Here is a 23,819-nt window from a genome sequence, read left to right as displayed (position 1 = left end):
CAGCCCTCTTAACACACACATTTCACACTTCTCCTTTTATGCCCAGATGTGCCAAACAGGGTAGTAAATCACTGCAGGGACAGGACATTTTAACTTCAAATAAAAAGAAAGAAAAGATATAGGAAAAAAATCACAGACCAGCTTTGTCACACATTAGAATCTATACCAAGTTGTAAATGTGCATTACTATTACTAGGAATGTCTGGCAAGGCTTACATCTGGAGCTAAATCAAGTTCCCCATCTGTTGGGTTTGCCTCTTTTACTCAATGTTAATTTTTCAATTGTTTATAAGAACAGTGTAATAACTGTTGAGAAAATGAAAAATCATAGGCACAAAGGGAGCAACGAACAGAAGAAAAGTCGAATTTAGGTTTCCCAATGGTGAAAGCACTTTCTCTTCTCCATTTATCAATAGCTCACAACTGTGCATGGGTGGTGCCTCCTCAAGACCCTGACCAACTCCATGCCTGACACAACTTTATCCAATACATACAGCGCTCTGTAATTGCCTTGCTGTTTCATAAGCAACCTAAAATGGCTCAGCCCCATGGACTCCATTTGCCTCTGTTTACCATAAATAGAAACAGTCACGTAAAGTAAAAGGTCAACATTCTAGATCTCCATGAATCATTCACTGAAGTCATGGAGAAAAGCTGAAAATCTTTGGAGAAAAGCTTTCAGATGACCTATACATAGATAACACTCTGGCAACTAGCATGCCTGAAAAGGGCTTGGAACCATCTCTCAGTAAAAAAATTCACAGGACAGCCAGCACTTTGAGCTGTTTCAATATGATAAAATAAAAGCCTCATGTACTCCTGCTTTTCTTGATCAAGTACGACAATTTTTCTTCCACTCCTACAGACATCAAGGCTTAAAATAGTAGCAGTGTTCAACACACTCTACTTAGAAAGGTACAATAAACCTCAAGAAGAGCCAAGGAACTCTGCAAGAGATACTTCTCATTCCTTACCTGATATTAACCAATGCATGGGTCACCTTGCTAGCTGCTTCCTTCCACTGGCCTGCATTGGTAGAAAGCCTCAGGACTGCAAAGAAGGAAAGAACATAGATCTGTCAAACCCCCAGCATAAAACACAAACATGAGGAATGAAGACACATCTCAGAATAGCACTCTCAGAATAACCAAACAAAGCCTGTGCCAATCTTCTGTTAAAAACATCCTCGGCTTAGATAAAAATACAAGGGCTTATAGAATTCTCTCAACTATTTTCCCTCGAGTTTTTTCTCTAACTTCTTTTCACTTTCTATCAAAATACTCTACTCCTTCTCTGCCTTAGGTTTTCCCTCCCCTCTGCTAACAGGGTTCCATAACTTAATTTTTGCATGCATTTACAATCTACACTGGGGTGGTGATGTGAGGGTAAACTGGTTGCCATATTTATCATTTCTCTAATGGTGGGGGCTGATTTAGTGGAACTGGCTGGCTTAGTTGATGTCCCTTCCTGCTCTATGTATATGCATAAACTCCTTAACATATAAACTCAGTCAAACAGGACACATCCACATAGAGGATGGTCATGTGTCAATCAAGGATTAACCTTTTTTTTTATTACACTTTAAGTTCTAGAGTACATGTGCACAACGTGCAGGTTTGTTACATATGTATACATGTGCCATGTTGGTGTGCTGCACCAATTAACTCATCATTTACATTAGGTATATCTCCTAATGCTATCCCTCCCCCCTCCCTCCACCCCACAACAGGCCCCGGTGTGTGATGTTCCCCACCCTGTGTCGAAGCGTTCTCATTTTTCAATTCCCACCTATGAGTGAGAACAGATTAACCTTTTTTTGCTCCTCTGACTTAACTGTGTGACCGGCAAAATGAATCTACAAGAATGTTCTTCCCTTGTGTGACCAAATTCTCTCCCTTTTCCAAACTCACACACAGAGGAAAGATAATAGAAATACAGATCTGAATATATCCTCTATCAGCTATGATCTTCAGAGCCACACATGCCATTTTAGAAAAGAAACAAAACAGCACAAGTGCTCCTTGAAAGAGCAAGCACATGGTAGGCACTCTAAGTATATGTTTTAATGAATGGCTAATTAATAAGAGCTAAATATGTAGAGAGTTTACTATGTGCCCAGCACTGGACCAACTTAGGTTATATGTAATGTAGCGTACAGATGAGGAAACCAAGACTCAGAGGAGACAAGTATGGTAACTGATTGCAGTCATTCACACAAGCTGTAAGTAATGGAGCTGGAATTTAAACCTGGAGGGAAATGACTCAAGAGCCTACATTTATGTAGAGAAGTAAGTACAAGATCTCTGAAGCCAATGGTCAGGGTCCAAGTCCAGCCCCTGCCACCTACTAGAGAATAACAGCAATACCTATATGAAAGAATTGTTATACATAAAGCTTTAGATTAGTGCCTGCCACATAGTAAATAAGTTTTAGCTATTATTAATTTCAACAGACTACCTCCCAAATGAATGAATGAATGAATGAATGCATGTACCTGAGACTTTCCCAAAAGAAAAAAAGTAGGGCCTCACTAACATTAAGAAATGTGTGACCAATCTGTATATGACCTTCATAGCTGAGTACCATCACTATGTACACCTGACCCAAGATTCTTAAGAGCTGTAGCAGAAGCTCTATCAGAGGGAGGGCCTGTGGCTGTAATGGGGGAAAGCAAGCTCATCTGGCTGCTCTACATCTGTTCCAGCAATGTCTCACGTTTATAAATTCACGCAATTTAATGAAAAAGAAGACAGAAGGCTTAATAAAACACATCAACAGTGCTGCTGTTTTAATTTATAAGATTTAGTGCAAGGGAATTTGGTATAGTTCCAAGTTAGAGCTCTATAGTCTGAACTCAGGTTTCACTGCGTGCATGTGCGAATTTATTCATGTAATGAACAAAATTGTTTCAGGAAGCCATACATTTATTGTTCAACTCAATTGTGAAATTTATTTAGATGCATTGGTTTTTCACCAGATTCCCCACAAAATCACAAGTTCTCTGATGGTAGAACCTAGACATTTATGAAATGGAGCTGAATTTTGCCTCCTCACATTTTCACAGAGGTATTGAACTCTGTCCACGGATTACTTCTCTGTAATATCCTGTCAGCTCTGTTCCTTACTTAACAGGCACCCAGATGACCTCATCACTACATTTCCTTTGGAAACGCCATTGGTTTTTACATTCTTTTCTAAGCTACCAAATTGAAACACAAAATTATTTCAAAATTCCCTAAAAGCCTCAAACTAAAGCAATCATTTATGTAGCAAATTATAGTACATAAAAATAATACGCAGCCATTTAAAAAGAGACATGAAAATTACAAAAAAAATGAATCATATGTTAAAAAACACAAGCTAGAAGGATATCATGATTACAGTTCTGTAAAACTATGCATGCATGTGGGTTAATATACAACAGTGAAAACAGTGGTAGTACTAGAACCAAGGAATTACAAGATTTTAAATATTTTATATGCTTTTTCTTTAGTATTGGTAATTACCTTTGATTTTAAAAATAAGAAAAGACAGCTTAAAACATAATGTCATTTATGGTTCTGGGTAGCTTCTGTGGAGGTCCTTCCCATACAGTGGGCTTCACTGCAGCCAAACAGGAAGATTAAATGTGTGCTTTTATCAAAAATGTCTTAGTGAGCCAGGCACGGTGGCTCACGCCTGTAATCCCAGCACTTTGGGAGACTGAAGTGGGTGGATCACTTGAGGTCAGGCATTCAAGACCAGCCTAGCCAACATGGTGAAACCCCATCTCTACTAAAGATACAAAAAAAAATTAGCTGGGTGTCGTGGCACGTGCCAGTAGTCCCAGCTACTTTGAGGCAGGAGAATTGCTTTAACCCTGGAGGCAGAGGTTGCAGTGAACCGAGACTGCACCACTGCACTCCAGCCTAGGCAACAGAGCAAGACTCCATCTCAAAAAAAAAAAAAAAGTCTTTCCTCTTCTAGCCAAGATGCAGTAATAAGACATAACTTACCCTCCTACCTTGTTTAAACAACAGAAAGCTGGACAAAACATATGAAACAATGGTTGTCAGACATTGGAAAACAAGCAGTATAGAATTGTGATCCCCTAAAAGGAGGAAAACAAAGAAGGTGAACCCTACAATTGCCCTGCAGAAAAGTTCCCATACTGCAGGGCTGGGAAGAGGAATCTAAATAGAAGCCAGAAGTCTTGCCAAGTTGAAGACATAGAGATCAGCATTTGGAGAGGCCAAGACATCTAGAGGATGTGGGGCAGAAAGCTGGCAAGGAGGGAGTTTGACAGACAGCTCTGGAGATCCCTTACATCTCTTGCAGACACTGATCTATGCATATGGAAGAAGAAACTACCCAAGGCTGAGGGCAAAGAACCACTGGAAAGGAGAAGAAACTGAGGAGTTCATGGCACACTCTGCAACGAAAATAACTTATGTTTCCACCAGCAAGAGTGGAAAGACCTAGTTAACACATGGAGTATCTGGCAGGTTCTGTAAATGGGTATTGCATTTGTAATGGGACAAATCAGCCTACATTCAAGGTTGCTCTTGATCTACCCTCAACCCTTAAAAGCAAACCCTGAAAAGATCCAACTGATTCCACATAACATAATCACATTCCAGAATAAAGTCCAATGTTACATAAAAGAAACGTAACAAAATCCAGCATCCACATCATAAAAATCACAATTTCTAAATTCTAATGACAATAATAACCAGACATGCAAAGAAACAAAAACATATGAACCATAAGAAACAAAAAATATATGAAGCATAAACAGAGGGAAAATCAGTCAGTAGAAACAGACCTAGACATGAAGAAAGACAATGGAAAGGGAAGACAAGGACAATAAAATAGCAATTAGAGGCCGGGCATGGTGGCTCACGCCTGTAATCCCAGCACTTTGGGAGGCCGAAGTGGGCGGATCACGAGGTCAGGAGATCGAGACCATCCTGGCTAACATGGTGAAACCCTGTCTCTACTAAAAATACAAAAAATTAGCTGGGCGTGGTGGTGGGCGCCTGTAGTCCCAGCTACTCGGGAGGCTGAGGCAGGAGAATGGCGTGAACCTGGGAGGCGGAGCTTGCAGTGAGCCGAGATCCCGCCACTGCACTCCAGCCTGGGCGACAGAGCGAGACTCCATCTCAAAAAAAAAAAAAAAAAAACAAAAACAAAAAAACAGCTATTAGAAATATGTTCAATATATTCAGGAAGACTGAGGAAAATTTGAAAATGATGAGGAAAGAAATGGAAATATTAAAAAAGAAACCCACGGCTAAGCACAGTGGCTAACGCCTATAATCTCAGCACTTTGGGAAGCTAAGGCAGAAGGATTGCTTGAGCCTATATATATATATATATATATATATATAGAGAGAGAGAGAGAGAGAGAGAGAGAGAGAGAGAGAGAGTGAGTGAGAGTGAGAGAGAGAGTCCAGATTGAGAACAGAAGAGCAGGGTCAAAAAATATTTGAAGAAATTATAGCCAAAACATTTCCACATTTGATGAAAACTAGAAATGTACAGATTCAAGAAGTTCTAAGAATCCCAAGCAAAATAAACATAAAGAAAACCATGCCAAGGCATGTGATAATCATATTGTTGAAAACCAATGATAAAGGGAAAATAATAAAAGCATTCAGAGGCCGAGCATGGTAGCTCACACTTGTAATCCCAGTACTTTGGGAGGCCGAGGCGGGTGGATCACCTGAGGTCAGGAGTTCGAGACCAGCCTGGCCAACATGGCAAAACCCTGTCTCTACTAAAAATACAAAAATTAGCTGAGCATGGTGGTGCACACCTGTAGTCTCAGCTACTTGGGAGGCTGAGGCACAAGAATCGCTTGAACCCGGGAGACAGAGGTTGCAGTGAGCCCAGATGGCACTACTGCGTTCCAGTCTGGGGGACAGAGTGAGACTCCATCCCAAAAAAAAAAAAAGCATTCAGAGAAAAACAAAGACATTATGCACAGAGAAACAAAGATGAAAACAACGGACCTCTTACTAGCAACTATGTAAGCCAGAAAATAATGAAATGAGATTTTTAAAGTAATGAATGAAAAATTTTATATTAAACAAAAATATCTTTTTAAAAAATGGTGTTCTACTTCCAGCATGGCAGAGTAAGCCCACTAAAGCCTCTATCTCTTGCTGATTACAGCTAAAAACTCTAGACAAAACATGAAAAGTAATTATCTGAGGGCTCTGAGAATTAAACAAAAGCAGACAGATTATAGAGGGAAGTCAAAACTTGGAGAAACACTCACAAGAGGGTCAGTTTCCAGGTTTTATTTTTCCTATTTTCTCTTACAGCTTTGCCCCAAGGGTCAGCCAGTTCCGGAGCTGCACAGCGGAACTGTGTGGATGGTTAAAACTCAAAAGGAAGCCTCATCTTTCTGGAGAAAGAAATTGAGAGGCCAGGTGCAGTGCCTTGTGCCTGCCATCCCAACACTTTGGGAGGCCAAGGAGGGTAGATCACTTGAGTCCAGGAGTTCAAGACCAGCCTGGGCAACATGCCGAAATCCTGTCTCTACAAAAAATACAAAAATTAGGCCGGACACAGTGGCTCATGCTCATAATCCCAGCACTTTGGGAGGCTGAGGCGGGTGGATCACCTAAGGTCAGGAGTTCGAGACCAGCCTGACCAACATGGTGAAACCCCACCTCAACTAAAAATACAAAACTTAGCCAGGCGTGGTGGTGCATGCCTGTAATCCCAGCTCCTCCAGAGGCTGAGGCACAAGAATCACTTGGACACAGGAGGCAGAGGTTGCAGTGAGCTGAGAGCGTGCCTGGGTGACACTCCAGCCTGGGTGACAGAACGAGACTCTGTCTCAAAAAAGAAAAAAAAAATCCAGAAGATTATAACCAATCTCTGAGTGTATATAACGTAACATTAAAAATGTCCAGGAGGAGGCCAGGCTCAGTGGCTCATGCCTGTAATCCCAGCATTTTGAGAGGCCAAGGTGGGCAGATCACCTGAGGTCAGCAATTCGAGACCAGCCTGGCCAACATGGCAAAACCCCATCTCTACTAAAATACAAAAAATTAGCCAGGCATGGTGGCAGGCACTTGTAATCTCAGATACTGGGGAGGATGAGGCAGGAGAATCACTTGAACCCAGGAGGCAGAGGTTGCAGTGGGCCACTGCACTCCAGCCTGGGTGACAGAGTAAGACTCTGTCTCAAAAAAAAAAAAAAAAAAATGTCCAGGAGGTAATCCAAAATTAGTCATAAAGAACCAGAATATATAACAAAACAAAAAAAGTGACCAATCCTCAAAAGAAAAGACAAAAAACAGATATCTGAGATGGCACATATGTTAAAATTATCAAGGACTTTAAAGCAGTTATCATAACTATGCTCCATGAGGAAAAGGTAAACATACTTGAAATGAATGGAAAGATAGAAGTTCAGCAAAGAAACTGAAGCCATAACAAAGAACCAATTAAAATATTTAGAAGTAAAGCTGGGCACAGTGGCTAATGCCTTGTAATCCCAGCACTTTGGAAGGCTGAGGCAGGAGGATCACTTGAGCCCAGGAGTTTGAGGCTACAGTGAGCCAAGAGTGCACCACTGCACTCCAGCCAGGGTGACAAATATTTAGAAGTAAAATATGTACTATGTGAAATAAAGAATTCACTGGATGGGCTTAATAGCAGAATAGACTGACAAAGGAGTCAGTGAACATAAAGTATAATAGAAATAATTACATATGAAGAATAGAGACAAATGGGGGAGGAGAGGGACAGGGCCTCAGAAACATATGGGACAATAACGAAAAGTCTAATCTTTGTGATACTATAGTCTCAGAAAAGGAGGAGACAGAAATTGTATAAGGAGGAGACCAAATTATATAATGATAAAAGAGTCAATTTGCCAAGATATAATAATCCTAAATGTGTATCCACCTAACAGCAGAGCTACAAAACACATGAACCAAAAAGTAAAAAGAACCAAAAAGGAAAAGAGACAAACCCACAATTACAGCTGAATGTTTCAACAATCTTCTCTGTCCCTTTATAATAAGTAGACAGAACAATTTGTGAAAACAGAACAATATCATCATACAACTCAACCAAACTGAAACTTACAGAACACTCTACCCACAAAGAACAAAATACAAGTGCATGTGGAATGGACCATTTACCAAGACAGACCATACTCTGGGCCATAAAACATGTCTCAATAAATTTCGAAGCATTGAAATAATACAAACAACATTCTTGGGCCAAAACAAAACTAAACTAGAAATTACTAATAGAAGAATATCTGGAAAATCCCCAAGTATTTGAAAATAAAGCAACACATTTCTAAAAAATTCAAAAGTCAAAGAAGAAATTCAAGGGAAATGAGAAAATACATTGAACTTGAAAGACAATAAAAATACAACAAAAAAATTTATGAGCTGCAACTAAAGCAGTACTTAAAGGGAAATTTATAGTACAAAATATTTATATTAGAAAAAAAGAAAAGTCTCGTATCAATGAACTATGCTTACACCCCAAAAAACTGGCAAAAAAAGAGCAAATTAAACTCAAAGCAAGCAATAAGAAGAAAATAAACAGCATAAATCAATAAAACACAAAAATGACAGAGAAAAAAATCAATAAAACCAAAAGCTGGTTCTCTGAGGAGGGGAAATCAATAAACTTGATAAACATCTATCCAAACTGATGAAGAAAAAAAAAAGAGAGAAAATACAAATTACCAATATAGGGAATGAAAGAGGGAAGCTGAGTACGGACCCTACAGACATTAATAGTGAGTATTACCAACAACTGTATGCCCCATAGAAGTGACAACAAAATAAAACAAATTTCTTCAAAGACACAAACTTCCAAAGGTCACTGCTAAATAGATAACTTAAATAGTCCTGTACCTATTAAATAAATTGAACTTATGGTTTAAAATCTTCCACGAAAGTAAACTCCAGATGCAGTGGCTTCACTGGCAAATTTTACCAAACATTTAAGAAATAAACCACTCTTAAACAAATTCTTCTAGAAAATAGAAGATGAGCAATGAGAGAACACTTCCCAATTCATATCATGAGGCCAAAATTAACTAATATTGAAATCAGAAAAAGAAATTTTAAGAAAGTAAAACTACAGACCAATATACCTCATGAATACTAGCAAATCGAATACAACAATATGTAAAAATGATGCTATAATCATGTGGGGTTGGTCAACATTTAAAAATCAATCACTATACTAACAGACAATAGTAGGAAAACCATGTAATCATGTCAATAAATGCTAGAGAATGTTTAACAAAATTCAACATTCATTAATGACAACAATTCTCAGGAAATAAAAGGCAATTTCCTCAACCAGATAGAGGGCATCTATGAACAACCTAGAGTTAACACCACACTTAATGGAGGATAACCTTAATCCTTTCACCTTAAGACTGGACACAAGGCAAGTATGTCCATCTTTACCCTCTAATTTAACATAGTAGTGGAGGCTGTAACCAGTACAATAAGGCAAGAAAAAGAAATAAAAGGCACACAACATTCACATACAACATGAATGTCTATGTAGAAAATCCCAAAAAGGTTACAAAAACTAATAAACCTAATAAGTGAGATGACAGGATACAAGATCAAAAATAGCAAGATAACAGGACACAAGATTAAAAATCAGCATTGTTTCTTGCTTGTGTAAAATGGTACACCCACATTGGAAAAGTGAGGTCAAACAGTGTGGCAGTTCCTCAAAAGGTTATAAACACAGAGTTATCATATGACCCAGCAATTCTGCTCCTAGGTATATACTCAACAGAATGAAAACATGCCCAAACAAAAATTTGTACATGGATGCTCATAGCAGGATAATTCATAATAGCAAAAAGTAGAAGCAACCTAAATGTCTACCAATTGATGAATGGATAAATAAAATGTGGTATATCCATACAATGTAATATTGTTCCACAGTAAAAAGGGAACAAAGTACTGTTACTTCATGGATACAACAAGGATAAGCCTTGAAAAGATCCAAAATAAAAGAAGCCAGTCACAAGAGACCACATATTGTATGATTTCATTTATATAAAATGTCCAGAATAGGCAAATTTACAGACACAGAGAATAGATTAGTGATTGCCTAGAGCTCAGGAGATTGCAGTAAATGGGGAGTCACCACTCATGGGTAGGTTTCCTGTTGGGGTGATGAAAATGCTCCAAAGTTCATTGTGGTGATGGTGGTACAACTCTCTGACTATACTGAAACTCACCAAATTGTATGCTTTAATGGGCAGATTATATGGTAGGTGAATTATATCTCATAAAGCTGTCATATTAAAAAAATTAAAAAGTAGTGTTTCTGCATATTGGCAATAAACAATTAAAAATTAAAATTTTCAAAAATACTAATAGCACCACCAAATGCCATGAAATACATTAAGATAAATCTAATAGAATATATGCAAGATTTTCATGTTGAAAACAACAAAACATTGGTGAGAAAAATCAAAGATTTCAATAAATAGATATATTTTGTCAGGGATTGTAAGGTACATTATCAAGATATCAGTTTTCCCCAAAATGATCTATAGGCTTGCCATAATCCCAATCAAAACTCCAGTAAGCTTTTGATTAAAACATATACTGGCTGGGTGCAGTGGCTCATGCCTGTAATCCCAGAACTTTAGGAGGCCAAGGCAGGAGGATCGCTTGAGCCCAAGAGTTCGAGGCCTGCCTGGGCAACATAGGGCAACCTCATCTATACAAAAAAAAAAAACAAAAATAAATTATCCGGGCATGGTGACACACACCTGTAACCCCAGCTACTAAGGATGCCAAGGTGGGAGGACTGCTTGAGCCCTGAAGTTCGAAGCTGCAATGAGATGTGATTGACACTGCACTCCAGCCTGGGTGACAGAGCAAGACACTGTCTCAAAAAAAAAGAAAGCCAGGCACAGTGGCTCACACCTGTAATCCCAACACTTTGGGAGGCTGAGGAGGGCAAATCACTTGAGGTTGGGAGTTCAAGACCAGACTGGCCAACATGGTGAAACCCCATCTCTACTAAAAATAAAAAAAATTAGCCAGGTGTGGAGGCATGGGCCTGTAATCCCATTTACCTGGGAGGCTGAGGCAGGAGAATCCCTGGAATCCAACAGGTGGAGGTTGCAGTGAGCCAAGATTGTGCCACTGCACTCCACTGTGGGCCACAGAGCAAGACTCTGTCTCAAAAAAAAAAAAAAGAAGAAGAAGAAAGAAAGGAAGGGGGGGCGGGGGCAGAGGATGAGGAGGAGGAAGAAGAGGAATAAGAAGAACAAGAAGAAGAAGAACAACAACAACAAGAACAACAAGCAGCAGCAGCAGCAGCAACAGCAACCAAATTCTTACAGAAAAGTTCTAAATAATTTATATAGATATTCTTCTGCAGGAGGTGGAGCTTAACCTCTCTGTCCCCCAACTTTCAAGTTGGCTGCATTTAGTGATTTTCTTCCAAAGAATAAGACATGATAAAAATAAAAATAAAACAAAATAAAGAACAGACTATGAAAAAGTAGAAAAAATTACAACTCTGTGGTAAAGAAACATGGCAAACACTACCTTAACCAAGTGATCAAGGTTAGTATCATCAGTAATATAAGTCAGGGTACTTGGACTGTGTGGCATTTTTCTCTATAATCCACAATCCAAGTCAAACCGTGAGTAAAACACAAAACAAACCCAAATTGAGGAACATTCTTTTTTTTTTTATTATTATACTTTAGGTTTTAGGGTACATGTGCACAATGTGCAGGTTTGTTACATATGTATCCATGGGCCGTGTTGGTGTGCTGCACCCATTAACTCGTCATTTAGTGTTAGGTATATCTCCTAATGCTGTCCCTCCCCCCTCCCCCAACCCCACAACAGTCCCCGGAGTCTGATGTTCCCCTTCCTGTGTCCATGAGTTCTCATTGTTCAATTCCCACCTATGAGTGAGAACATGCGGTGTTTGGTTTTTTTGTCCTTGCGATAGTTTACTGAGAATGATGTTTTCCAGTTTCATCCATGGCCCTACAAAGGACATGAACATTCTTGAAAACTATCAGGGTCAAAAAAACAAGGAAACACAAACAGTCACAGACCAGAGAAGACTAAGGAGTTACGATGACTAAATGTAATGTGGTAACATGGATGGGATCCTGGAATACAAAAGAGACATTAGTGGAAAAATTGGTAAAATCTAAATAAACTTTAGAGTTTAGGTTTGTTTTTACTGTGGTAAAAAAAAAAAAAAAAAAAAGAAAAGAAAAGAAAGACATCTCATAAAGTTTACCCTCTTAACCATTTTTTTAAAAAAGACTCATCAATGGCAGTAGTAAGAAGGGGGAAAAGAAGAGAAGTTCAATCTTTAACTGACTGTGAATAACTGAGATACTCTACTTTTGGAGGGGCCCTTCTTAACCATTTTTAAGCATACAATTTAGGGGTTAAGTATATTTACATTGCTGTGAAACAGATCTCCAGAACTTTTTCATTTTGTAGAACTGAAACTCTACACACATTAAGCAACTCTCTTTGTCTCCTCCCAAAGCCCCTGGTAATCATCATCCTACTTTGCATATTTGTGAATTTAACTACTTTGGATACCTCATATAAGTACTACCCCATTGTGACTGCTTTATTTCACTTAGCACAATATCCTCAAGGTTCATACACACTGTAGCATGTAACAGGACTTCTTTCCTTTTGAAGGCTGCATAATATCCCACCGGGTGTATATACCACATTTTGTTTATCTATTCATCTGTCAATGGACACTTGAGTTGCTTCCACCTTTTGGCACTTGTGAATGGTGCTATTATAAACATTGGTGTGCACTGGTTTTTGTTTTGTCTTGAGATAGGGTACCACTCTGTCACACAGGCTGGAGTGCAGAGGTACAATCTCAGCTCACTGCAACCTCAGCCTCCTGGGCTCGTGATCCTCCCACCTTAGCCTCCCAAGTAGCTAGGACCATAAGCATGCACTGCCACGCCTAGATAAATTTTTGTATTTTTGGTAAAGACAGGGTTTTGCCATGTTGGCTGGTCTCAAACTCCTGAGCTCAAGTGATCTGCCTACCTTGGCCACCCAAAGTGCTGGACTACAGGTGTTTGCCACCATGCCTGGCTAATTTTTGTATTTTTAGTAGAGCAGGGTTTCACCATGTTAGCCAGGCTAGTCTTGATCTTCCCGCCTGGGACTCTGAAAGTGTTGGGATTACAAGCGTGAGCCACCGTGCCCAGCCTTTTTTTTTTTTTTTAATGAGCAAAAGATTTGAGCAAATACTTCACCAAAGAAGATATATGGATGGCAAATAAGGACAGGAAAAGATGCTCAACATCATTATTCATGCAAAGTTAAAAACACAGTGAGGTAGCACTATATATCTACAAGCAAACAACAACAACAACAAAGTGGAGAATATCAAGTGCTGGATATGATATGGAATGATGACAACTTTCATGCATTGCTGGAGAGAATGTAAAATGGAACATGCACTTTGGAAAATGGTTTGGTGGTTTCTTACATAGTTAAAACATACTTACCACAACACCCCAAAATCCCATTGCTAGGTATATAACCAAGTGAAATAAAAACCTGGGTTCATGCTGGGCACAGTGGCTCACACCTGTAACCTCAACACTTTGGGACGCCGAGATGGGCAGATTGCTTGACCCCAGGAGTTCAAGACCAGCCTAGGCAACATGGCAAAACCCTGTCTCTACTAAAAATACAAAAATGACCCGGGCATGGTGGCATGTACCTGTAGTCCCAGCTACTTTGGAGGCTAAAGTGGGAGGATTGCTTGAGCTCAGGAGGTAAAAGCTCCAGTGAGCCATAATTGTGCCACTGCACTCCACCATGGGTGAAAGAGCAAGACCCCATCTCAAGAAAGAACAAAAACAAAAAAAACCTTGTATTCACTAATGTACGAGAATGTTAACAGGAGCTTTATTTATCATCGCTAAAAACTGGTAACCTTCCAAATGTCCTTCACCTGATAAACAGATAAACTAAGATGGCAATTCATACAATGGAATATTACTCTGTAATAAAAAGGAAGGAACTACTGATACATGCAATGACAAGGATGAATTTCAAATGAAATACTATACGAAAGAAGCCAGACTCAAAAGGTTATATGATTCCATCTATAAGATGTTCTGGAAAAGGCAAAACCAAGAGAACAGAAAACAGATCAGTGGTTGCTAGGGGTTGTGGGTAGACAGAGTTGACCTCATATGAACACAAGGGAAATTTTTTGGATAGTGAAACTCTTCTATATCTTGATTTTTGTGATAATTACACTACTATATGCATTTGTCAAAACTCAAAACTGTACATTTAAAAGGGTGATTTTTGCCATATATGTAAATTATGTCTCAAAAAGGTTAATAAAAAACAAGTTTTTTTCACCATAAGTTTATACTTTATATAAAACAGAGCACTGAAACATGCTATCTCCTATTGTTTGCTGTGTTTCACTTTCCTATTTGTGCCCTCCTGGTTAACACTTTTACTCCCTTGGCAGATTTGGACATTCACAGGTATCTTCTCTTATCTTGTTGCTGTAGCTACAAGGGTTTATCTCATTTGACTAGTTACATATGGCCCAGTTGAGCAGGTATGTCAGACTTTTATAAAATATCTCCCCCACTCCAACTCTTTCCTTTCCTCATTGAAAAGCATCTTTATTCATCTACCAATGAGTGCTAAAACCTCTGGGGCTGCTCTTTACCCTTGGAAAATTCTACATTCTACATTCTCAGGAAGTTGGTGAAGCCAGGCAGATGTAAACCACACTAGGGTAACCTGAGCACATCTAGCCAACGTGAAGTCTATTAGAGAGTTCTTATGTAAGGCTGCCAAGCTCCTAAAAAAAAGAGATGGGTCTTGATGGGACAACTGAAACTTGCTGTTGCATGGGCAACTGACTTGATGCTAAAGCTATTACAATGAGAGAGAAGAGATATTTTAAAAACCTGGGTCCTTGTAGACATTGTTGAGCAACTGATCATACCATTCTAGAATTGTCGTATAATTTTCCTACTCTTTAAGATAGTTTTAAGTCCAAGTTTTCTGATACTTGCCATTGAAAACATCCTACTAATACAAGGCCCTACTTGCACTGCCTAAGACATTATATATAGCAAAGGTTCTCTTATAAAGTTCTCTTAAAAGTTTTCCTTCACTTCTCAAAAAAAATAAAGTATACTAGAAAAAAAAATATTTTCCTCCCAGGCAATCCTTCTTTTCCACTGCTGCTTCTATTCTTTCTCCTGGTACTTGTTCCAAATCCTCTCCAGTTTTCTCATGATACAGGAGTCCCAAGGAGAGGTTGGGATTTTCACAATTAATCTCATCACAAAGGATGAAGCAAACCAATCTACAGTGACAGAGGCACATCAGTGGTTGCCCAGGGATGAGGCACAGTGGGTGAAGGTGGTGAAGGAGACATGAGAGGATTCTAAGGAGATACAAGGAAACTTTTGGGGGGTGACGGATATGGTTATTATCCTGATCATTGTGATGGTTTCACATACGTACACATATGTCAAGACTTACTAAAATTTGTATAATTAACATGTGTGCAGTTTATATATCAATTATACTTCAATAAAGCTAATAAATTTGGGTTTTAAAAATAAGATAGTTTTACTGAGTGGCTGTTTCTGTGCAATCTACAGAGATTTTTCCTTAACCTTTATACTACAGGTAGAATTAACAAGGCCCTTATCCCAAACTTATAGGGACACGTGACTTCTTTCAGAAATAAGTTATACTTGCTGTAGCTGGAGAGTACATTTTCAGTGAGCCAATCACCAAAAGATTTGCAAAAAAAGATTTTTATCTAATGCCCACTTCCACTTGTAAGTTATGCTAAAAATACATAGGTACACTAAGATTCCTTAAAATCCTGGACATCCTCAAATTACACAATGTTCTGGGATCCAAGTTCTTTTATTTGCTGCTGTCAATTCCCACCCACTCTTTCACCTCCTTCTCCCTGGCATTCAATGAATCCACAAGCCTCCCTATTCTCTCTCTCTCTCTCACACACAAACATCAACAAAGGGCTGCTAACCAGCTTTACACTGAGATGAAATCTGAATTCCTAAAGGCAAAAAGGCCCACATGTACCTTCCTATTGCCTGAGAAGAGGAGGCTACTATATTTCTGTGCCACACAGGGCACCAAACAACTAGAGGAGAATCTTTTGTAGTCTTTTCCTCTTATATGCCAAAAGCTAGACAAATGGTGGAGAGAGGAATAAAAAGAAAAGGCAGCTTACCCATGGAGTAGAGGTTGTCAAAGCTTTGGTGCATGCGGATAATCTCATAGTAAAGTTCATCATAGCTGCTGGGGGTTGGCAGAAATGTGTCGCCGTACGTGATAAACATATTAAATAGGTTCACAATCTAAAAAAGAAGGAAAGGCCCATATATAGGCATCAGGCTATGAAGACTAGAAATTATCAGTGGTATGCTGTAGCCAGCTCTTACTGTCTTGCAAGAGTTGACTGTAAAATTTTCAGGAATTTTGTAAGCCAGTTGTTAAACACAGGCATTATTAAAAATTTCACTCATATAAACTTATAGTTAAGTAAATTATATTAAAATGAAAGCAATAACTATTAAAAACTTATCACTTCCTAATTATTTTCTGCCTTTTACTATAACCTATGCTCTGGAGATTTATAACTATTATATCTGTGTGGTGGAAACGTCATATAATGGTGTGCTACTGCACATTGCTTGCCAACTCTGCATGACTCTGATGTCACACTGATAGCTTGAAATTGGCCATGGTGGGTGGAGCTCTACAATGAAAATCAGCAAATGCTATGAATCAAGACTTTTTTTCCCTCTAATGTTGAACATTTAAGAACACATTGTATAATATCCTAAGAAGATAGTCAAAATGCAAAATAGCCTCCTTCTATCCCAAATAACCAGCCAGATAAGCAAGCATCTGTAACGTCCCTCAGAAACCAAGTGCAGCCATGATGGAACCTTCAGAGGGTTTGCTATTTACCAACATAGAGACCGCAGTAGTATACAGTAGTCTCTCAGTTGGGACCAAGGCTCACTATTCATACACAGAGATCTAACCTATACCCACCTCTGCCAGACAATATATTTTCATGAAGGAAAGAGAGTCATGCAGAGTTTGCCAAAGACATAGGTGAGAGTGGGGACCACCAGTCCAGATTCAGATCCAAAAAAATTATATAGGTCTGGTTCCCTCTATGGCTTAGTTCCCAGACCACCAGCTCCTGTTTCAAACCAGTGCATTTCTGCCTTAGCATATGGCTTCAGAAAAAGAAGTATTTGTTTTGATACTCACCATAAGGGCTAATGTAAAAATGTTGTGTTTGGCCAAAAGTACAGTCTCATTTGACATAAGGAACTTCAGCAAATTTATCAAGGCTTTAAAAAAAAAAAAAAGACATCAACAAGCTATTCAAATCATGATTAATAAAGTTAAATAAAAACAGACTAGCTCTAAAAAAAATCCAGAGGGTTAAAGTGAGTAAGTCTGGGCCACCAAGGTCTTTTAAAAAGCAGGTAAGGTAGGTATATTTGAGGAAAGCACTCACCTTCCCAAGCACGTGTCTGCTTATCTGATCATGGAAGGTTTTTAAATATCTACTTCTTTTTGCCACTTCTTAAATAGCAATTAAGCTCAGAAATTTGACTATAAAACTGACATCTTGGTGTTTCAAATTTACTCCCACATGGTGATTTCCCCGTCAAATTTGCTCAATTTGCAGGTGAAAATGAGGGTCCCCCTTCCACCCTAGCTGCTAGCTTCTATTGTCATCAAGCTTGAGACATGTATCTGTTTCAGACATCATTGCTAAGAGGAAAATGTATCCATTCTAACTGGTCACCAGATATGGCAGCTATACTGTAGAACCTACAGCTGGGCTGCAGCGGTAGATGAGGAGAGCTCATAAAGAGAAAAAAAGCCCTTAACTGCTCTAACTATTCAAACAAAGTGAAGCTTGCGCTGACCTCTCATGACAGTGACAACATTTACTGAAATCTCTTTCTGCTTGGCAATTCTTAGTGAGGGGAGAGATTCTTAAAACCCAAGCAACCTCAATAAAGAGACTGACTGCCAAGTCCCTAGGTTAACAGTACAGCTTCAGACATTTTTGCAAATAAATATTAAGCATAAAAGAAGTTATCAGTTACCTTATACTCATTCACCTAGCACATTTTGTCCACGAAATGAGTCCTGCTTCTCTGCCCATCTCAGATAATGCTCCTGTACCTACCTCCCCTACTTGATGGGATACTATAAAGGGGTTCAGCAGCTGCAGGCAATCTGTGGTCCTTCTGTCTTCTCCCCCACAAACCCCCACCTTCCACAGACCCAAGAAAAGCCTTGACCTCTCTTTTTCTAGGACCATATCTGCTTCTTTGCCAGCAAAGAAGTTCATTCTCCCATGCTGTCAGAGTTTTGTGTGGTTTACTACTCTTAAAGAAGAGATGTAAGCTTTGATTTGGAACAGCAGGGAATGATGAGTAGGAGTGAGACTCTCCAGACTCCTGCTGCCTGCCACACAACACCCCTCACTCTCAATCCTTTAAAAGCACAGGTACAGTAAAGAAACAGCAGGCAAGGAAAGTACAAGAGGCTGGCTTCACCCACATTCTGTTTCTAAAGCCTGAATCTTCCCCTCAAATAGCAAAAAAGCCTTGCCAGGCATGAAGGAGATAGGCATCTTCATTTATAAACTCTTTACCCCTGGCCCCAACTTGAGTTCTCTGGGGTTTCATAATGAAAAGGGAAATGATAGGCAGCTGGCCCTTTTAATGGTGTCTGTTAAGTGATCAAGTGATCTTTTGGACTGGGGGGACAAAAAGCCTCTAAGGGAGCCCATTCAGGATCACACAACCTGCTTAGCTCCTACCAGGAGCACACAAATAAGGGGGCTAGCTAAAATTCACATAAAAATGACTAACCCAAACTTCCCTCCTTAAAGAAGATCACCTTGCTGAGTGAGCTACGTGGGGGCTGCCCACCCTGCCACCTAATCCCCAGAGTTTAGACAAGCCCTGTTAATGATATACTATCTGACAATCGGACTCTATAAACTCATAGAGGCGAGAGAAAGGGGTGGGCAGCACGCATGGCGCTCTGCAAAACATAATGGCTAGCGACAAAGCAGCTTTTGCACACATCCCATCAACAAGGGCTTTTGTCCCCAGGACACACAGCACAGAGATGCAGCCTCAGCAGTGGCTATGTGGTAATTAAAGGGCAGGAAACCTGGAGGAAAGGATGCGGGAGCAATGATTTATTGCTCCTCTGCTGGACTACAGATAGTCTTGATCTCTGGGATTCAGAGTCCAGGATGACAAAGTGATAAATATTAGAGGAGGAAGAGAGCAATTCTGGCACAGGCAACCTGTGTCCCAACTGCCACAGACATTAGCGGAGCCAGAGTATTGAAAGGGAGAGTTCAGTACCGCAATACTCTGAGAGTCAGTGCCAGAGCGGCTTGCATTCTGCCCCTGAAAATGCAGGTCAGATATTCTGCTCCTCCAAGAACCAAGGTCTTCTCACTTGGAAGTAAGAATTCTCTACAGAGGCCAGGTGCGGTGGCTCACGCCTGTAATCCTAGCACTTTGGGAGGCCGAGACAGGCAGATTGCCTGAGTTCAGGAGTTCGAGAACAGCCTGGGCAACACGGTGAAACCCTGTCTCTACTAAAATACGAAAAATTAGCTGGGCGTGGCAGTGTGCGCCTGTAGTCCCAGCTACTCGAGAGGCTGAGGCAGAAGAATTGCTTGAACCCGGGAGGCGGAGGTTGCAGTGAGCCGAGATCACACCACTGCACTCCACCCTAGGCGACAGAGCAAGACTCCTTCTCCAAAAAAAAAAAAAAAACAAGAATTATCTACAGGGAATTTAGCAGGCAACTAAAATGAAGCCTCTGACATCATAGATGGTAATTCTTCAAGAGAGAATGTCCCAAATATCCCATGAAATAGTGCTTTTCTCCATCATCATCTCCCTGACTTTGCACTCACTATATCAACTGTTCAGTGTATAACACACCACTACACACAGATTCTAGCCTCTGACCTGATATGATGGGAGTTTTAAGTCTGTGAGGCTTTGACATAGCTGATTATAGATTTTTAGAGCTAGAAAATACCTTAGGTCATTAAATCCAATTTCCTCATTTTTAGATAAGAAAACTCCATGCCCCATTCCACCCTCACCCCAAACTAGCTGGTGACTAAGCTGGGACTAGAACCTGGTCACCTGTTTAGTGTTCTTTCTACCATGACATTAAGAAGATAAACAAGCCAGGTACGGTGGCTCATGCCTGTAATCCCAGCACTTTGGGAGGCTGAGGCAGGCGGATCATGAGGTCAGGAGTTCGAGACCAGCCCGGCCAAGATGGTGAAACGCCGTCTCTACTAAAAAATACAAAAATTAGCCAGGCACGGTGGCGGGCACCTGTAATCCCAGCTACTCGTGAGGCTGAGGCAGAAGAATCGCTTGAACCCAGAAGGCGGAGCTTGCAGTGAGCCGAGATCACACCACAGCACTCTAGCCTGGGCGACAGAGCAAAACTCCGTCTCAAAAAAAGAGAGAAGATTAAACAAAGGTGCGAGATCAAGTTGAATGTTAAAGTGGGGAGTGGGGTTACAGCTTACTATAAATGGTGTGCTTAGACCTGCTGACTATACTGTTACCAGCACTTCTCTAGACTCTGGTTTATAACTTTCTCCACCTGTCAGCTGCTCTATGTCATTTTCACGTATTTGGTCCCCGTTTTCCCTTGGTCCTCAGCTACCTGTTAAAGTACAAGTATTTAATACCTCATTATTGCCTTCCTGTCACTCACTGGCAACACAAAAAGACTCCCAGAAGCTTCGCTCAGCACGAGCCACCTCAGCAGGCCTCTCTGCCAGCTCCTTGGCCTGCTCTCTGCTGTCTTATCTACATCTCAGCTCTCACCTCCACCTCTCTATTCCTTGTGGCTTTCTCTCTTTTTTTTTTTAAGCACATAACTATCAACTAAAACTGTTCCTAATTCCCTCAGTCAGAGTTGCCTTCTTCAAAATTAGGTACTGCCAATGGAAGATGATTGGATATGGACATTAAAGGGAGCCAAGATCCCCTTTCTTTAGGCAAAATCAGAACCAAAACAAAAAAAAATGGGTATAAACAATTAATAACCAGGTTTATTTATAAACTATTATAGACTGAGCTTTGCACAGGGTTTATGCCAAAAAAGACAGGTTTAGGCCAAAGAAGAAAATGCCCTGTGTCAGGAGCAGTTTCAAGGACAGCAAAGAACTGGCACTCAGGATCTCAGTGCCAACACAGAGCTCACGCTAACAGGCTCCTGACTCACCCCCTCTACATACACACACACCTTTAGAAAACTGCCCTTGATCCACTTGTCCACTTGATGCCATCTGGGCACATGACCAGCCAAATTGTTCCAAGGACACTCACAGAAGTAACAGTACATACAGGGAAGAATTAAGATAACTAAAACATAAGGGGATGACTGCATAAACATAGTACTGTTAATCAGTCATACATCTGTAAGACTTTGCAATCAAGTACAGTAAATGTTGTAGTCATTATGAAGATATGAGGGACAGGATGTACCATTTAATTTAATCCTTTGCCTTATCATGTTTCTCATTGTTAAATAGTAGTTTCTAAAATGAAGTGGGGGGAAAAGGGCTAACACAAGATTCTTCACCAAAGGCCTGACTCCTGGTCTGAGAGATTTCCAATGAAACATGACCTTATGGTATAGAAACTTAACACTGTGTAAACAGCTTTGCTCATTAGGTGAGCAATGGCTGCTCACTCCCTCAAAACAGAATGGCATAGCTTGTTGCAGAGAATATCCTTTTGGGTAAGGGCAAGCTTGGTAGTTGAGTCTTTCCAAACCTTAAGAGATAATGCCCATGGGCCCATACTCCACATCCCTGGGAATGGGCTGTCCCAAAATACCAACGCGAAGACATATATCACAGAGGAATGCATCATTTCCTCCAGAAGAGTGACAACAACTACAAGTTAATAACTGTGTCCAGAAGCTCACACAGAGCATCTCAAACTTTCCTTTTTTTTTTTTTTTTTTACCCTCTATCTGATACCTTAAAAAAAAGACACTTAACTACAGAAATCACCTTCCTAAAACTGCATTCACCTCTTTTCAAAGTGAGAAACACCATGGTCATAAATGGCAGGAAAGGTAACACTTAGTAGGTGCTTGCTAGGTGCTAGATATTATGTAAAGCACTTAAAGTATATTCTTCTCACTGAATCCTCTTAACTATCTGATGAAGTAGGTATTACTGTTCCCATTTTACGGATGAGCAAATCAAAATTCAGAAAGGTTATATAAATTACCCAAAGCCAATATGCTGGTTGGAGCTAAACTGCATTAAGGACAAATCATGCTGGGGAGAAGAAGGTCTCCGAACTCCCACTGCTGAGGTCTATGAAACTGTATTGGATCCACCCAAACTTCAATTTAAAAAATATTTGTTGGGGATACAGGAGCTATCTAGGGCCAATATCTATATTTGCCACCAAAAACCATACTTTGATCACAATTCCACTGATTAGCCCCTCACATAACAAAGTGACCAAAGGAAAAATCCTATAAGCTCAGAGTACATCTCCTTTTTTTTTTTTTTTTTTTTTTTTTTGAGACAGAGCTCAACTCTGTCACCCAGACTGAAGTGCAGTGGCGTGATCCTGCCCTACTGCAACCTCCACCTCCCGGGTTCAAGAGATTCTCCTGGAGTAGCCTCCCAAATAGCTGGGATTACAGGAACCCATCACCATGCCTGCCTAATTTTGCATTTTTTTTTTTTTTTTTTGAAACAGAGTCTCACTCTGTTGCCCATGCTGGAGTGCAGTGGCATGATCATGGCTCACTGCAACCTCCACTTCCCGGGTTCAAGCCATTCTCCTGCCTCAGCCTCCCGAGTAGCTGGGACTTACAGGCACCTGCCACCACACCTGGCTAATTTTTTGTATTTTTTATTTCATTGCGTTAGCCAGGATGGCTTCCATCTCCTGACCTCGTGATCTGGCTGCCTCAGACTCGGACTGCCAAAGTGCTGGGATTACAGATGTGAGCCACCGTGCCCGGCCATTTTTGTATTTTTAGTAGAGATGGGGTTTCACCATGTTGGCCAGGCTGGTCTCAAACTCTTGACCTCAGGTGATCCACTCGCCTCAGCCCTACAAAGTGCTGACATTACAGGTGTGAGCCACTGTGCCTGGCCAATTTACTTACTTATTTTTATTTTTTATTTATTTATTTTTGTTTTTGAGATGGGGTTTTGCTCTTGTTGCCCAGGGTGGAGTGCAATGGCATGATCTCGGCTCTCGGCAACCTCTGCCTCCTGGGTTCAAGCGATTCTCCTGCCTCAGCCTCCCGAGTAGCTGGGATTACAGACATGGGCCACTGCACCTGGCTGTCTCCTGGTAGTAGTTTTAAAAGGTCAACTTAAAATAAGGTGGTAGTAGGCTATTGACCTACTTATTTTATGCCATTCCCCTTTCGTTAAAGTAGGGCTTCTCTTTTTCTTTTTTTTTTTTTTTTTTTTTTTTGAGATGGAGTCTCACTCTGTCGCCCAGGCTGGAGTGCAGTGGCGTGATCTTGGCTCACTGCAAGCTCCGCCTCCCGGGTTCATGCCATTCTCCTGCCTCAGCCTCCCAAGTAGCTGGGACTACAGGCGCCCGCCACCACGCCCGGCTAATTTTTTGTATTTTTAGTAAGGATGGGGTTTCACCGTGTTAGCCAGGATGGTCTCGATCTCCTGAC

The 23,819-nt window shown here is 40.4% G+C and overlaps 1 protein-coding gene across 6 annotated transcripts in view; it reads right to left on the bottom strand.

Annotated features, from left to right (window-relative positions):
* Positions 1 to 23,819, bottom strand: part of ARMH3 (armadillo like helical domain containing 3) — a 215,110-nt gene that overhangs the window by 98,177 nt on the left and 93,114 nt on the right. For 3 of the 6 annotated variants that reach the window (XM_003255385.2, XM_030807984.1, XM_030807977.1), the window contains 3 exons: positions 17,334 to 17,416; positions 16,279 to 16,405; positions 975 to 1,050 (listed from right to left, as the gene is read on the bottom strand). In XM_003255385.2, coding sequence (XP_003255433.1) covers positions 975 to 1,050; positions 16,279 to 16,405; positions 17,334 to 17,416 — 286 coding nt within the window. The remainder of the gene's footprint in view (positions 1 to 974; positions 1,051 to 16,278; positions 16,406 to 17,333; positions 17,417 to 23,819) is intronic. The other 3 variants (XR_004028954.1, XM_030807996.1, XM_030807990.1) reach the window with 2 other exon arrangements.

Source organism: Nomascus leucogenys, chromosome 3, assembly GCF_006542625.1.
Source record: "Nomascus leucogenys isolate Asia chromosome 3, Asia_NLE_v1, whole genome shotgun sequence".
Classification (NCBI taxonomy): Eukaryota; Metazoa; Chordata; class Mammalia; order Primates; family Hylobatidae; genus Nomascus; species Nomascus leucogenys.
This window is presented reverse-complemented; position numbering and strand designations above follow the sequence as displayed.